We start from the raw sequence: 17,753 nt of genomic DNA, 5'->3' as shown, positions 1-17,753 counted from the left end.
CTGTTCCGCGTGTCTACTATTTTATAGCTACGCCCTCGGAATTTCCAATCTTCACAACGGTGCTACCCCCGACACCCGCGCGCGCATGCTCTGGCGCGATGGCGCTGGCACCGGCGACATATGCCAGCCACAACATACCTTCCCCTCCCTAACTACCGAGCCGACTCTTACCTTGGGGCGAACACGACGTGTCGGGCGAAGGAAACGTGAACCGGGACGCTGCAACGAGGTTGGACCCCATTGGCGGGTACCCTGCAACCACGGCGGGGTGTTCCGATGAGTAACAACGAAAACAGAGCAAATGAGTTAGCTAGTGAGCTCAAGGGTCTACCCATGGAAATAGTCGATGCGTAGGTTCGGTCAAAGATAGCCTGAGCAGAGCTGGCCGCGTGCGGGCGAGCGGTGCGGCGGCGCACGGCGATGGCATGGCTACGTCAAGGAATGCTAGGCGGCGGTAAAGCTTCGACCAAGGTGAGCAGGGCGATTAGTAGCTGGAGTAAAGGCTAGCGGTGCAAGGAATTGCCAAGAGATGAACATGATACGTGGCTTGCCGACGGCGCATACCCGTCCAGTGTTAAGGACCCGGTGGCATGGCAATCCCAAATTAGGGCACTGTGCAACGGTACAAACAACAAGGTGGGGTCGGTTGTGCGCCTAGATACACCATGGAGCTGAGGGCAGGGTTAATTGCACTACGGTGGCTTCACTATGGTGAAATCGAAGGGGGCGGTTCCGACGACACGGCGACTGCGAAACAGGGAAGTTAGGACGGCTTGGCTTGGCGCTAAGTGTGGTAGCGGATACGGACGTGAAGGCATAGTGTGGCCGCCGTCCCATGCGTGTGCAGCTGTGCTGCATCAACAGGAGCAATGAAAGCCATGCAGGCGATGCGCGTGAGTGTGCTCGAGACAGTGGCGACATTGGTTCGGACGAGCCGAACACGCAAGGCGACGCAACGTCGGGTAGTGGCGCAAGCGGATGTGATGGAGGAGGCAGCATTCAGGCCCAAAGGACCCTAGTGCACGCGTGTCGCAAGACAGGCGCGCATAGCAGAGTGGACCGGGCGGTAGTAATGGCTAGATAGCCAGCAAGCGACAATGTCTGGCAGACAGCGCGTCTGGACGCATGCGGCGTGCGTGAGCGCATACCAAGGCATAGCAGCAGGGACCCTAGCCAGCAGCGCGGGCCATGCGCGTGGGCATGCTCACATAGGCGCAGCAGTGGGGACGTGGCCGATGCAGCAGCGCACGCTGGGTAGGCCAGCAGCGGTGCCAGGTCGAGCAGAGGTGGTGACCGCGCCCGGAGATGGACAATGTGCCATGCACGCTTTTTAAAGTGGCTCAAAAACTCGAACCCGATGCTCCAAACGCCAAACTAGTTGTTCTATGCTCTAGAGGGTATATAGGGCTATCAAACCAAGCTAAAACACCTTGCCATGACTGAAAGGTCCTTGTTTGATTTTGGTAATTGAGTGACAACTTAGGTGGACTAATTGTGTTTATGTGAGATACACAGGTGATTAGTCTACAGGTACATGTGTGTGAGCAACATATGCTATGGAGGTGAAAATGGCTTGGAGATGTTGCAAAGCTCACACATGTGATGATGAAGGAGCTTATTGCACATGAGACATGACATTGAGTCATGTGATCAAGGTGGAGAAGATCAAGACAAGACTTGGCTTGATGGACCGGTTGCAAGCATGAAGGGCAAGTCGAAGGCTTTGGAGTGATGGACCACGTGGCGGTAAAACTTGAGCAAGACTTGGCGCCGATGGACGATGGCAACGGTGAAGAGCAAGTAAAGTCAAGATCGATGAACCAATATGATCACGTGATGATATGAAGTGGATCATATCATTGTTGATCGTGTTGGTGCATGTGTTGCATCGACATTGAAGGAGATGGAATGGAATGCGCAAGGCAAAGGTATAACCTAGGGCATTTCATTTCACCGGTCATAGATGTGTAGAGAAGTTTATGACCGGGTTTAGGATAGATGGATGTACTATCAAAAGGGGCAAACTTATTTGTATATCGGTCATCTAGTGCCACTCGAGTGATCTAACTTTGCATCGTCGCTAGGATCGAGTGGCGTGGCAAGTTGAGTGGCTAACATCCTTTGGGAAATGATTGTGAAAAGCTAACACACATACACATGGTGGTGTACACTTGGTGGTGTTGGCACATTTACAAAGGTGGTGGTGTTTGTAGGGTTGAGATGGGTTTCGGCGCTTTCGGGAAAATGGAATGCCTATTTTCTATTGCGCCGGATGCAAGTTCTTGTGGTTGGCACATTGGAGCAAGGGTGAAGAAGTTAGAAGTGAAAATGAGTTGATCGCGAAGACGCTGGCGTCGGTCAACTGACCGGACGCTGGGTCTGAAAGCACCAGACGCTGGTAGGGTGCGTCCGGTCAGGCTGACGTACGGTGACGCAGAAGCTGGAGTGTGACCGGACGCTGGGCTGCGTCCGATCAAGTGTGACCGGACGCGTCCGGTCAAGGTCGGTGCCTTACTGGAAATGACCGGACGCTGGGGGTTCAGCGTTCGGTCAGTTGAAGCTGCTGCGTCCGGTCAGGTCAAGTGACCGTTGGAATCGGGACACGTGGTCGTCTGCGAGCGACCGGACGCTGGGGTCTAGCGTCCGGTCAACACGATCGGAACGTCCGGTCAGCCCGATTTTTGCTCAGTGAAGGGGTAACGGCTAGTTTAGCCCTTGGAGCTATAAATAGAAGTGGCCTTCGGCCATGGCCGTGGTGGAGCACCTTGGGGGACTTTTGTGTCCATGCTTGAGAGTGCTTGGGAGCCCTCCATCTCACACATACTTGATAGTGATCATTCGATTGTGTGAGTGAGCGATTCTAGTGCGATTGCATCGTGAGGTTGCATCGAGTGGCACTAGGTGATCGAGTTGCAAGCTGTAGGTGCTTGTTACTCTTGGAGGTTGCCACCTCCTAGACGGCTTGGTGGTGGTCTCCGTCGAAGCGCGCAAGAAGCTTGTGCGGCGCTCCGGAGAAGTGCTTGTGAGGGGCATTGTGCTCGCCCCACGGGAGCCGCGAAGAGCAACTCTAGTAAAGTGTGTCATTGAGCTACCCTCACTCAAGGGGTAGGTTCTTGCGGCGTCCGACGTGCGGGCTTAGCGGGTGATGCTAATTAGCCACCGAACCACCAAGTGAGCGGTCGACACAACGGGGACTAGCGTGTTGGCAAACACGTGAACCTCAGGAGAAAAATCATCGTGTCAACCTTGTTCTTCCCGTTGGTTTGCATCCCCATTACACAAGCTTGCAATTACTTTTATACATATTAAGCTTGTGTAGTTGCTCTTGTAATTAGATAGCTTGTGTAGCTTGCTAATTACCTTCTTGCTTGTGTAGCATAGAAGTAGCTCCCTTGTGTGGCTAATTTGGTTTTAGTAACCTTGTTAGTCACATTGCTTAGTTTGTGTAGCTAAGTAGTTGCGCTCACTAATTAGGCATTGGTTGCCTTGTTATTGAGCATTGCTAGTGAGCTTAGTTAGCTTTGTGCTTTTACTTACTAGCATGTGTAGGAGCTCCCTTGTTGCTTAAAGTACTAGAGGCATAGGTTTGTGTGACCTTGCTCCTAGCATTGGTTAGGTGAGCTCTAGCTAGCCCGGCACCTTTGTTACTTAATTAGTATCTTTGAAAGGTGCTAGAGAATATAGATAGAGGGGTGTAGTCTTGGCTAGACCGATAGTTATAATTCCGCACTTGTTTCGGTTAGCCGACGTGATTAATTTTAGAAAAGACTATTCACCCCTCCCTCTAGTCCGCCATCTCGACCCTTCAATGACTTAACCCGATCCTCCTCTAAAAATGCCCGAACTTTGCTTCGTCGACACCCTCTCCGACTTAAGAAATGACTAAGTCCATCGTTCGGATTCGCGTCGCTTTTGGTTTCCAAGCTACCCACTAAGCTAGCTAGTGACTCTCGATCCCGACCGCGAGTAATTCTCTGTCCAAGCGATACAACGTGACATACCATGTAACATTCGGTTCATGTTTCAAATGAACGTTTTAATTTCTAAAAATTGATTTATACCCTAGATTACACACATTCACATACAAGTAAGATGCTCATGCAGTGTTTTAGCAAAAACAGTACAATGTAACACCAAGGGTGTTACAACCGTATCTTCGATCTAGAAAGGGAAGTTAGCAGCGGTTATAAGAATGATAGATAGGACAACAACAACAATGGTGTCGATTCACAGGAGGCACTCTGCAATGATCCATATTGCACCTGCCCTAACCACAAGAACAAGGGCCCTCCGCCGTCACCCCCGCCACCACCACCAACAACAATGAGAGGCTACTGTGGAGAAGGTGCAACACAATTTGCTATGTGAATACACTACTAGGACAACGTTATCTTATTCACATGACACATCTATGTATTTGTTGTTTGGTTTAATTACCTAAGTCATGTTAGATTAGTCGAAGGAACTATGTACCCTAGATTGGTACATGATCTCACATGCCATTTCATGTGTTTTATGTGTTGAATTATATAATGCCCTACTTCGTTAGGTTTTGTTTGTGGCACGTGATCATGTTTCACTACGTCCGCAATATTAAGCTGAATATTATGACCACAAATAATGAAAACAACCACATAATGAAAAGTCTAATACTATGCCATATTAAACAACATAATAATACTAGAAGTATGTGCCGACAGTAGACATAGGGGACAAATGCACTTCCAAATTCTCAGTCTAAAACATATTGAGTAAGCAACTCATCATCCGAGTTCCAGTCATCTACCGCAACCTTATTGCTATGGCTAGACTCATCTGCATTGCTCTGACCTACGTGTCGCCTATAGTAAGCGGCCTCCGCTTCATCTACGGCCTCTGTGGCCTAAGTGAAGAACGTATCGTCATCCTCCTCCGCTTGCAAGTCCGCCTCTACTAGAGCGATAAGCTCACTCAGTCTGCCAGTGTCGTCCTCAGCCTTCTCCGCCTGCAAGCCCGCCTCTGCTAGAGCGATGAGCTCGCTCAGTCTGCCAGTGTCGTCCTTAGCCTCGAAGAACCCATTTGATGCACAACAATAAACCCATAACATAACAACATGCGCTGCGGTTACCTAGGTATAATACAAATATTAAAAATTACATGAAACCCTAAGTAATGACGATTCTTACGTTGAAAAATCCGATTAATATATACCGAATCGATGCGAAAAAACTAGGAGGGAAGCGAGGATACCTTGCTCTTGAAGATCTACGGATCAAATCAAAGTTTCCAAGGTCCAATATGACGATTCGTGAGGTAGGACGAAGTGGGGGAGAGAAAAAAACTCGAGAGGGGGGAGAAAGAAGAGAAAGAAGGCTCGGGCAAATAGGTTGGGGCCGGGGTCAAAACACCACCTCGGTGCCATAGATCATGGCGCTAAGCTCGGCGCCAAGATCTACGACGTCGAGTTGCCTGTCATGTCACCGCCACGTCTGCGTCGAGCCCAAGAGCTCAGCGCTAGCAACGCTGGCGCCGAGACGTGGCTGGCGCCGAGCTAAGGGTTCGGATTTTGAAATCTTACCTCCAGGGGCATATTTGTGATTTTTTTTAAAAAAAGGCTAAAAATAAAAATTTCGGTACAGCGTGCACGAGCCACAGGAGGATCCGACTCGGATGGAGGCGACACCATCGCCATCCCGGCCTCTCGACGTCGGTGTCGTGGAGACCCGGCTGCTGAACGACAACGTGGTGCTCGATAGGCACAAGAAGCGAGACAGGACTTCCTAGCCGCCCTGTCATGAGCACGCAAAGCAAAAGAAGGCTCAATCTTTGATTTATGATATGCATATTGAATTCTCTCGTTGTATGTGAGACCAATGTATATTTGAAATCGTACTTTTGTGTGACCTTATTCATGTGTGACTGAAACTATGGTGGATTTGTGAACAATTTGTGTGTCAACCTACGGTTAATTCCAATGCATTTGTGTAATTTTTAATGCATTTGATAAGCTCACTTTATTGCAAAGTATTTGTGTACTTGACTATGTGTCTTGTTATGTACTGTTATATGTGAACTTATTTGTATAACATTACTCCAAATGTACAACAAACAGACAAAATTCTGCATTTTATTTTTTCGTCAGAGGTATAATGACCATTTTACTCTGAACTTAACACCGCCAAGTGCTAAAAATAGACATAAGGCCATAAAAGAAACATAATTCTATTTTAGGGCCATACAAGAAAGTTCAAATAAAAAGAACCATACAAGAAAAAATGTATTTTTTTCGGAAGCATACAAGTAAAAAGCTAAAAAAATCCAAGGGAGCCCGACAAACCCGACCATTTCACACGTACAGTACTACCTAGACTTTAGCTGAAGAGTCCTTATGATAAAGTCGACATTCCAGTATTTCCTCGGGTATCCTCCGGTAGTCCTATGGAAGTTGGGGTACCCCACCAACACTGACCTTTGTAGGAATATGAAGAGCCTTTTTAAGCTATGATACGTGGATGAATGATGATCAGATGAATCCGAAAATTAACAATCAGCTTCGACTTGTAAGTCATTCAGCCCACTCGTTGCAATACCAAAAATTGATCCGCTCTAGTTCCTACTTAATTTGATATACGGCTGGAACTTCAAGCAAACCCAATTCCCAACTATGGATTGTCGGTAAGAGCAATTCTGGTCAACTTGGTGCTTCATGCGTGCGCTGATATGCCCTCCTCAAATGTTTATGCATTAGTTTCACCATAAGCTTTCTTTTTTGGGTCCGGGTAGCTAAGTACTTAGCTAAATGGCATGCGTCCCAAAGCAGTGTGATACGCAGCATTTCACCCAGAAATTGTCTTTAGACAGCTTTTCATGCCCTTCTTGCAGTCGATGTTACAACACCAATAACTTCATGCAGAGACGGAGTCAGAAATGCATTTTTTATTTTTTCTAAGAGTATTTTTTTAAGGGTAAAGTATATTTTTCAACCTTCAACTCGTATTGAAGTTCGATTTTCAACCTTCAACGATGAAACCGGGTAACAAACACCCTCCAACCGTCAAAACCAGACAAATTTGGTCCTCGGTCTATTTCAAAAGCGTTTTTCTATTTTCTAATAATAATAAAAATCCGGTTCGATCCTGGAAGTTGTAATTAATTTATTTTAAATTATGAAAATATGAAACTGGTCCATGTTTTTTTCTAAAAAAAAGAAAAACCATTGGAGGAGCCTTACTGATCTCAGCGAAATAGCGGACAAATTGGCTATAATTGGTCTCGTTCGGCTTGCTGAATCTTGGCTGAAATTGGCTGAAAAACACTGTTCTAGCTGAAATATTATGAGAGAAAAACGTTATTCTGGCTGAAAAAAGAAGCCGGACAAACCGGATATGGGATAAGTGGAACGGGACCAATAGCTTGCTACTCCGAGGAACCCCTCCCGTCCTTGACATTGTGGGGAGTTGGCCAGTTGAGCACCACCTCCGATAACATGAATGGCCCAATCTTTCATAGCGAGCAGCACGCCAGTACAGCAGTGGAACAAGAATTAGACGGTCGCGTCGGTGTTCGTCCGTATCTGTAGACATGGTGGTGGCCACAGCGATGATGATGATAAAGCAGCGCTTTAATGAGTACTAATATATGATAAGAATCAGGGCACAGTGGATGCACGCCAAGGATCCAACGCTCACTCAGCTTATTTGAAGTTGCCGATATACATGGCCGGTGATCCCTTACCTGACCCGGCATTCGATTCCTGTCGACAATTTGCGAATTTTTTTAGAAGAAAAAGCATCGTCGATTCCCCTCTCACGAGTCACGCGAGTCATGCTCCAGAGGCCAGAACATCCGCGTACGTGTGCGTGAGTGTGAGCGCCTGCCTTTTCTGGCAAATGGCGAATTGGCGATCCTCCTCTCGGCAAAGCGATGATTGGTGTCAGCGCTGCAGTGGGGTGGCCGGGCCGGTAGTAGTGGGGGTGGGCGGGGGCGGGGGCGGGTCGACCACCAATTCCTTCGCCTTCGCCTTTGCCTTGCCTTGCCCGCCTCCGATTCCTTGCCCTTTTTCCGCGCGGGTTCCCCTCTCGCTCTCGCTTTGCCGATGCCGATGGAGCCCTCTATCGTCCCATCATGGGTGGCCGGCCGGCCGGCCTGCCGCGCCGCACAAGCTTCGCCGCTTCAGAGGAATTGTCAACCGCGCAGCAGATCTTTGAGATGCATGGTCCCCCGTTATATTTGTTTAATCCCAGTAAAAGCGTATGTATGGCCATCGAATTTGCTTTAGTTGGTCTTTAATTTAGCTCTGATGGTTTCTTTCTTGGAACAATCCAGTACACTCCCTCACTGTTGACAGGCCAGATCAGATAGTGCTCGCTGCCTAACTCCGCCTGTCTGCCAATCTGCCACTAGCAAACCGCCTGATTGCAGTACGCTGAGATTAGAGAATATAATAACAGGAACTCTATCCATTCCAAATTACAAGACATTTTGATTTTTCTAGATGCTTAGATATATCTTGAAAAATCAAAACGTCCTATAATTTACCACGAAGGGAGTACAAGTTTACAACAAAAAGCTAGCATATTTTTTTTTCCTCGCAGTGAATTAATCAGTTTGTTAGAGAGAAGAATGGCCAAACTGAAACAAAACTTGCAAGCAGCAAGCAGCTGCCTTTATTCTGCCGCCACCGACTTCTAGATAGACCTTCACAGCAAGATTCTTGTCCTTCCGTTTTTTTTTTTCTCTATATAGTCTGCTATATATACGTCTTTTGTTTTCACTCGTGCAAGATATGCGAGATTTGTTGTTGTCAGCCATTGACCGGATCCGGTCGACGAGGATTTATTTGGTGCTCTGAATGTGCATGTGTGTTCCACTGTTCCTATCCCTGCGCATCTGGCTGCCGTCTCCTTTGGGGATCAGGACTAGTGGTATAGCTCAGCCGGATGAAGACACTGCTGCAGTCTTTGGGCAGGATTCAGACGGAGGACTTGGACTCGGACTGGACTCGATTATATTCCTGCTGTTCCCCGTAATTCGACAAGAACCAAATGAGGGCAAGGATAATTTGGCAATCTATTCTTTGACATTTTGTGAAACTGAAACACTGATGTTGGATGCAGAACACAGCTGTAGACATGTTGTTTGCTCCGTGTCTGTCCAGCTATTTTTGCACCCATCGTCAGGTCAGGGTAGTACAGAGATCTGCAAGGCATGGTTTGGTTTGGTTCATTCACCGTGCCTAGCATCTACTAAATCCAGAGAAGATCATGGTGTACGAGAGAAAGCACAAGGGACAAGAGCAGAAAAGGAAGGCATGCAGTCCCCATCTCTGTGTCGCCCCCGCGTTTGCGTGCTCAGACTCAGAGGGCCGGAGACAGGAGTGGAGAAGAAAGCACGGTGACACAACACAACGCATCACGTAGAACTGTAGAAGCAAAGGGTACCTACCACTGTGATTGGAATCGAATTCCATCATTCCATCATTGCCATCATTGCCATGCCGGAGACAGGAGTGGAGAAGAAAGCACGGTGACACAACACAACTCATCGTCTGGCTGGCTGGCTGGCTTTGAGCCTGAAAATGCCAAGGAACGGGAATCTCCTTTCCGTTTGATATGCATGCAGTTGGGTTATTAGGTCCGGGCGGGCGGACGCATCATCAAATGATATGATGGAACTAGGAAAGGGAGTTGAGTGGCAACCGCAGACCTTTCCACGTACATCATCAACTGCTACTACGTACTGTACTCCACTACAAGCCGGTTCATCCTTCATGACCATTTCAGCTAAACAAACACAAGCTCTGAATAATCACAGCCAAACGCCCAGATGTAACTTGCCACAGGCACAATTACTAGCAGTAGTAGGGGGTTCATGAGCATTGCTAGATCTAGATGGTAACCGTGATGCTGATGCTGATTCATGCTTGGCGATGCTTTCCTGGAATCCTGGGCACCATGGGAACGTACTCCGTCCTTGCTGCCCACATGCCCAAGCACCGGAGCGTACTAGTACTACTCCTATTTTTTTCAAATAGCCCCAAGTAGGATTAGATAAAAAAAACAAATGCTCTGTATTTGTTATAATGATTTGTAGAAGCTACATATATTTAGAGAGAAGGTGGTTCATACTAAAAATGAAGAGGAAGAGAAAATAAAGGTAATGTATGATGAAAGAAAAAAGTTTCTATATAAACCATAAATATAAATAGTTTATATTGTGTAAATAGTAGTCTTAATATTTTCTACTGTACGTGGATTATTTTATTTGTACTGAAACCACTGAAAACGTTAGCCCCTATTTATGGTAGTCACCGCAAGGACAGTGCAGAAGACAGTCCCAAGTAGACACAACACATGCGATGCATCTGGATCCGTCGTATCCGTGGAAAACTGAGGCGGCTGGCGGCTGCCGCTGCGGGAAAAGAGTTCAGTCCTTTCAGTGTAATTAAAGGTCAAGTAACACCGGAATAAATAAATTATAAAATGATCGGCGTCATGTCGTTTTGTTGTCTGTTTTGAGCTTATTAGCCGACTTATTGACTAAAATCTACAGTATTTTTCTCTTATAATAAACAATTTTAATCGATTTATCAGTCGATTTTAATACCAGCCGAACATGCCCTCGATAGTCATGCATAGACAAAATGCTACATGTCTTCGGCGTGATTCAATTGTAAACGCATTGACAATCCTTCTAGATTAATTACTAGTACGGCCATCTCTTTATGTGATGGTGTATTGACTGTATGTCATTGTCGGTCTATCGCTTTAAAAACTTTGATCAATAATTAGATTAATAATTTTTAACTATTATAATACAAGCTTTATATAATTAAATTTGTAAGGAATTATACTATCCAATGATTATAAGTTTATAAGAATAAATAATATAATATAAAGAAATAAATGATCAAAGTGTAATCTAGGAGACTGGACCATTATAACTTGCGCCAAATAAAATGGAACGGAGAGAGTAATATATATTACTTACATTTGGTAAGGGAATGTGGTGAGTACTCTCCACACTGCACTTCATTCATATCTGAGCATATAATCAGTGTTGGCCCTAGGGGTAGGGCACTAGGTGCGATGGTCGAGGGCCTAAGAGGAGGAGGGGCCTAAGTCCAAGTATACAAATCCTCAGGTCCTATAGTTCATTAGGCATTAGCAAACTAATGAGAAGAGAGACATAGAACTGGTCAGGCGACCAAAAAAGACAACATCGACATTTCTTTCCTAATTTCCTTTTTCCCACGGCCCTTGGGTAGAGAGGAGGCAAAGAGACAACACACTCTGATCGTGAGTTCGCGACGTAGCCCTTACACACGCGGAGCTGGCGAGCCGCGCCGCCACGAACAGCTAGACTACCGGAGACACAGACACGGCGCACGAGGACGACGACCAGGCAGGGCGCCACGATGACGACATCTTGATTCTTGGCTTCTTACGAATTGCGATCACCGATCAGTTGTTTAGGCCCAAGGTATTTTTTTTTCTTTTTATTTTTAATCCAAATTAATTATTTATGTAGTATTCCAGACTTCTAGGACGTTGTACCCATATAGTCATATTTTTCTTCTAATTTAGGTGTTAGAATTTTAGAATGTTACCTAAGAAACATTTGTCATGGGTGAGAAAATAAAACGAATATATTGTTTTTTTAATCTACATTGTTTCTCGATAATTATCATACATCTACAAATATATTGCTTAATCTATATTGTTCCTCGATAATTATCAGACATGTTAAATTAAAATTATGTAATTGAATTTGCTTTCGTTTTACAAGTAAAATTAGTGCATATATATTATAAGATTTTATACATAGTTAAGAGGGACCGTTACGATGAGATCGCTAGAGGACCCTTAAAATCCTAGGAGCGGCATTGCATATAATATGTGTACGATGATGCTTAAGCTTAACGCTGCTAGGTGGGTGGACAGCAGATTATTGGAGTTGCCGAGTGGGAGTGATTGCACAAGGAAACAGCAGATGTTCAGGTCTTTGCCCTGTTCGTTTAACTGATAAGCCGTGACTGAAAGTACGGTTAGCTGATTTATTGTGAAAGAAAATACTATTTATTAACTGAAAAAGTATGGTTTATAAGCCCAGCGAACGGAACACATCCAACAGCTTGAGAAGCTCGATGTGCACTTGGCAGCTGCTCCAACAAGTAGTCTCATCTGCAGCTCATATGTTTGGAATTTAGGCACGTTTATGTGGTGCTAAGCTCTGCTCGCCTGAAAAAGAAAACGGAACGATGCATGCATCCAGCATCCGGGACAAGGGAGATGGACAGATGAAGGGCATCATCGTAGCTGCAAGTGGTGAACGGACAAGGCGGGAGTGGGGACAGACAAGGAAAATGACAAGTTGAGATTCTCACTCAGGCTCGCTTTTGATGGCGTCCTGGTAGTATTTAGTATTAAAAAAAGTGAAACGATAAGGTTGATTTTCCCAAGGCCTCAAAGGTGAAATGAAACCCAGCATCATCAGCCGGGAATAATCTGACCATCATGCGTACGTGTGTGGTTTTTCTCAACTCGTCTTGCAGGCTTGCAGCACGTGCGGGAGACCTTTTTCCCGATACACAAGCAAAACGATTCCCTTGTGATGAAAGGTAAAAAGACTCTTCTCACGTGTTACCCAGAAAAACTGGTTATTACCCCATTATGTTTTTTTTCTAGTCATTTACAATTTGGGTGCAATCTGATTGCAGCTCCATTAGTTAAATCGTCTCTTCAAAGAATGAATGTTAATGATTCTTTCCAGTAACTTTTTTTTTTCAATAATGGAACGGAGCCTCTGGCTTTGGAGAGGCATCAGTCCACACTCAATACAATATAATTATACAAAAGTGTCTTGCACACCCAAGAGTTTTATATTAAAAATCAATCTAGTCGGTGACCCGCGTAAATCATAGGCTCCATTTGGTCCTCAATACGCTGCAACCAAGTCATAATTGTAGCCAATGTGTTGTTTTGAATATGACATCCAAGAAATCTTTTTTCGGACTTGGTTTGTTACAAACCGAATCATTCCAAGTGAACCATATTAACCAACAAATGACTGTGTAATACTTATTAGTAACCGTAAGTTTTGTTTCCGTCTAAATTGTTTTGACAAATTTTTGAATTAAATCTTCAAAATTGATCAGTGGACGAATACCTTGAACTAGATAAGTGGCACGCCAGAAAAAATTATTAGCATAATAACATTAAAAGAATAAATGATTAATATATTTCAACTTGTAGCAAATTTTGCTATCTTGTCAACTCCTTTTAGCTAGATTGTCTTTTGTTAAGATGACTCTTTTTTTAGATACCTCTTTCTTTATATACCACATAAATCGTTGTTATCTTTAAAGGGGTCTCCATATGCCAAATTTTCATGGGTGTATCCACTATTGTCGAATGATAAGCAATGTGAGCATCCACGTCGTTTTGGAGAAAAAAAACAATTTGGGTTTGAGCATGACTTGAGTCCAAAACCACACAATTTTTATCCAATATCTACTCGGCCATGTTCGCTTGAACTTATGAGCGAGAATCTACAGTATTTTTCTCTCACAACAAAACAACTTCAGCCGACGGATACCAAGCAAACAGGCCTTTAAGCAGTGCAACTGCAATCCACCGCTACTCCGTATTGCCGAAAGGGCATATGCACAACAATCCTTTTTCTCAAGAAAATGTTAGTCAACAACAGATTTTTTTAGTCCCTCTTATCAACTAAATTTTTCTCATACACTTACATTGTCTTATAGCTATATTTACACTGCCTTATTACTATATTTACAATGATTTCTTCGGTGTAATTTATTGAAAAGAGTGATGTAATTTGAGAATAACACAAATATATATCAATTTTTTCAAAAAGATTTACAAATTATTTCTATGAATTCCAGACATAGAGAAATATATATCAAATTATTCATAAATTCTTCATAAATTAAAAAACAAAATCCACACAAGGAGCTGAGAGAGGAGAGATTATCGTAGGGTGTTCCGTGCTCACATTTATGTACCAGGCAGGGACGTAGGCACCTGCATGATTGTTTGCTCAACGCTGAAGCCAAGCGAACGCACGAATAGGAACGCATCGCACGGTTGATAACAACCGGTAAATCAACCGGTTGTTCTCAAGGGTATATACGTAAATCTCCACGCCCGCCCAGAGCGCAGCGTGCAGCGCACAAGAGGGAGGGAAAAGCCAAAGAAGCCACCGCTTCCCTTTCGCAGCTTCCACACCTCACCGCCTGAGCTCGGCCGGTGGCGGGCTGGCTGCTTCCGTCCGTCCGTCCGCCGCTTTGCTTGCTTGCTCTGCCTCCCTCCAGCCAGCCAGCACCAAGTCAAGCGATCCGGTCGCACCCCGACTCGACCTCCCCGGCCGTGCGGTTCTCGGTGAGGGCTGGTTTGGCGGCGGCCTCGAGTTGACTCGAGGTGTGAGCTCAGACACCTACTGCGGCTCGGGGACGCCGTTCTGGCAACAGGGTTTCTTCCCTTCCCGTCAGGAGTGAGTGGGTCACTGGGCGGGGTTCTTCCACCAGCAAAAAAAGCAGCAGCTTGGATTCTTGCTAGGGGCGCACGGTTGGTCAGAGGAGAAGCTGACCTGGTTGGGCGTCGAGATTTTGATTGACTTTTGAGGTGCCGGGGGTAGACTAGACAGGTTGCTTCTTGCACGCTGGTTTCTTGGCTCTCTGGCTACCGACCTTGCTGGTTTCCTCCCGAATTAAAGGCTGAGCTCCATCCAGGCCTTGCAAAGATTGGACTTTTGGGCACACTTGAAGTCTCTCTTCCTCTTGATTCCTTGCGTTACTGGCCTTCTCGCGCTGCGAGCCAAGGGAGGCCATCTTTTCCTGCTCGGTTCTGTCATGTAAACGGAAGATTGAGCTTATCTAGCTGGGGATCTTGAGGCTACAGAGTTTCTTGTTTGGGTGCACAGTGCATGGGCGGTGGGTGAATTGGTAGAGAGTAAAGATGGGGAATTGCATCGACACCACGGCGCGGGTGGATCACAGCATGAACAATGCTGCCTGTGAGTGCCCTGCTTCTCTCTCTAGAGTTATTTCGCTTTATATTTCGCTCTATATTTGTCCGGTTCTATTACCTATTTTGGTCTAGAGTTTTTGTTCTTAGCAGTTAATTAGCACCTTCCTTTCTACGTTTGTTCCTCTTTGTTACTTCTGTCGGATAAGACAGGGATAGGGACATAGGGTTTAAAGGCAACAGTCGGAACACTTTCACAGGCATCATTTGCAAATCGGTACATTAGGCTTTATATTACTTTGATTTCATGTTAGCAAACGGAAGAGAGGTTATTATGAATCCAGTAGGAATTCTGTGACATATTTTTACTCCTTTGTATTGCAGTAGGTTCACAAATTTGGTAGAGCACCAGATAGGGAAGTACTTCCACTTGTCATCAGCCTGGAACACGTTTACTCTCAAATTGATAGCCTAATGAGTTTACAATACCAGATAACTTACTTAATTGTCGATATTTTGGTACCAGAATTCATGAGTATGACACCTTCATAATTGATATCAAGTTTTTCTCATTCGTATTTTTCCTTTGCTTCTTGTTGAGAGATCAGACCCATCAAAAGTGACCAGCAAGACAAGTTTGTCATCAGTCCCGTCCACAATTAAGAGCAACTCAACTCGTTCAACTTTGACTCTTCCATCAATGAGAGATCGAAGTGAGCTTCCTACTACTCGGACAGAAGGTGAAATCTTGTCATCTTCTAATTTGAAGGCATTCACGTTCAATGATCTGAAAAATGCAACCAAGAACTTCCGACCGGACAGTCTTCTTGGGGAAGGAGGGTTTGGGCATGTCTACAAAGGTTGGATTGATGAACACACGCTTGCTCCTTCAAGGCCAGGGAGTGGTATGGTAGTTGCTGTGAAGAAGCTTAAACCAGAAGGTTTTCAAGGACACAAGGAATGGCTGGTAGGTTCGGAGCTCTTCTACATTTTCCCTACTCCTAGAACATTTGTCATTGTTCATCAATCGTGATTGTTCTTACTTTTTTGCTGCTGCAGACAGAGGTTGATTACCTTGGCCAACTTCACCACAAGAATCTTGTTAAGCTCATTGGCTATTGCTCAGATGGTGATAACCGGCTTCTGGTGTATGAATTTATGCCCAAGGGAAGTTTGGAGAACCATCTGTTTAGAAGTATGTGTTTCATCTCTATGGCTCTGCTTTGTGAAGTCCCAGTTATAACTTTCTTGGTCATTCCCTTTAACAATGCAATATTTCTACTGTTTAGGAGGCGCTGATCCTTTGTCATGGGCAATAAGGCTCAAAGTTGCTATTGGAGCCGCTAGGGGCTTGTCATTTTTACATGATGCTGAAAACCAAGTCATATATCGCGATTTCAAGGCATCAAATATTCTGCTCGATTCAGTAAGCTTAATTAGGAATTCAAGACATCTAACTCTGATTGCCGACCATGTCTGTCCTGTTGAATGGTCCTTTATCTTGTGCTTTGTCCTTGTTTCAATGCAGGAATTCAACGCCAAACTTTCAGATTTTGGCTTGGCAAAAGCCGGTCCAACTGGGGATAAAACCCATGTATCCACACAAGTCATGGGTACTCATGGATATGCAGCTCCAGAGTACATTGCAACAGGTTAGATATTTTTTTCCTCGCATAATTATGAAATATTGGGGTAGTGTTGTGCATTATTCTGGTATGTGGCTTCAGCTTCTAAAGGGTGATGTCAATAATAGGTCCTAGGACTGCAATAGCTAAAGACACTTAATTGTTTTATTTTCTACCTAAAGCACCTTAGGTGATACTGGGGTATAACAAAGGGGTGTTTGTTTAAGCTAAAAGAAATTATTGTGGGGTCCTGCCATCAAATAAGTGTATTTATATTTCTTTTTTTATCTCAATTAAGTTGGAGCCAATTGCACTTGTTCAATTTTGTGCTTCAATTCCTTAAACGCTATGATACATCAGATTAGTCCTCATATAGTGAATGCTCCAGACTCCAGTCAACAAGATTAGTCCAGTCAACTTTGTTCGTAATAGTGGCAACATGTGGCATATTACTCTTGGATTTAGGTAATATACAGTGCTATTTCTGGATCTATTTAGTTTTATGTTGCTTGAATCTTTGCAGGCCGCCTCTCTGCAAAGGCAGATGTCTATAGCTTTGGGGTGGTGTTGCTTGAATTGCTCACTGGAAGAAGGGCCCTAGATAAATCAAAACCAGGCTTTGAGCAGAACCTAGTTGACTGGGCCAGACCTCACTTGGGCGACAAGCGCAGACTATACCGTATCATGGACACAAAGCTGGGAGGACAGTATCCAAAAAAAGGCGCAAATGCCATTGCAAGCATTGCCTTGCAATGCATTTGCGGTGATGCCAAGCTGCGGCCTCCTATGTCGCAGGTGTTGGAAGAGCTGGAACAGCTACAAGATGCCAAATATGGTTCACCATCACCATTAGTCGACATACGGAAAGCTTCACACACTGCCCCAAAATCACCAATGAGCACCACCCCAAAATCGCCAATGAGAGTTCAACCTTCACCACGGCGCTCGCTTGGAACAGCAGCAGCAGCAGCATCCCCATTGGCAGGATATCGCACTGCACAAGTGCACTAGAAGTGGACTTAGAGGGGCCACGCCCCTGTAGGTTGTATATTTGTGGGTTCAAGCAGTGAGCACTGAGCAGTGTTGTATCTTTTGCTTCTACTCATGTTTTGGAGATCGTGTATGACACGGGAATATGACCATGTCAACCCATGATAAGTTA

At 45.0% G+C, this 17,753-nt stretch overlaps 1 protein-coding gene across 1 annotated transcript; it reads left to right on the top strand.

Annotated features, from left to right (window-relative positions):
* Positions 1-14,163: 14,163 nt before the first annotated feature.
* On the top strand, positions 14,164-17,743 carry LOC136551905 (probable serine/threonine-protein kinase PBL3). Its single transcript, XM_066543438.1, has 6 exons — positions 14,164-15,015; positions 15,575-15,933; positions 16,026-16,161; positions 16,256-16,392; positions 16,495-16,618; positions 17,115-17,743. The coding sequence occupies exons 1-6, from the start codon at positions 14,958-14,960 to the stop codon at positions 17,600-17,602; spliced, it is 1,302 nt and encodes a 433-aa protein (XP_066399535.1). The 5' UTR covers positions 14,164-14,957; the 3' UTR covers positions 17,603-17,743.
* Positions 17,744-17,753: the final 10 nt, after the last annotated feature.

Source organism: Miscanthus floridulus, chromosome 1 (assembly GCF_019320115.1).
Source record: "Miscanthus floridulus cultivar M001 chromosome 1, ASM1932011v1, whole genome shotgun sequence".
Classification (NCBI taxonomy): Eukaryota; Viridiplantae; Streptophyta; class Magnoliopsida; order Poales; family Poaceae; genus Miscanthus; species Miscanthus floridulus.
The sequence above is the reverse complement of the archived record's forward strand: the minus strand, read 5'-3'. Positions and strand labels throughout refer to the sequence as shown.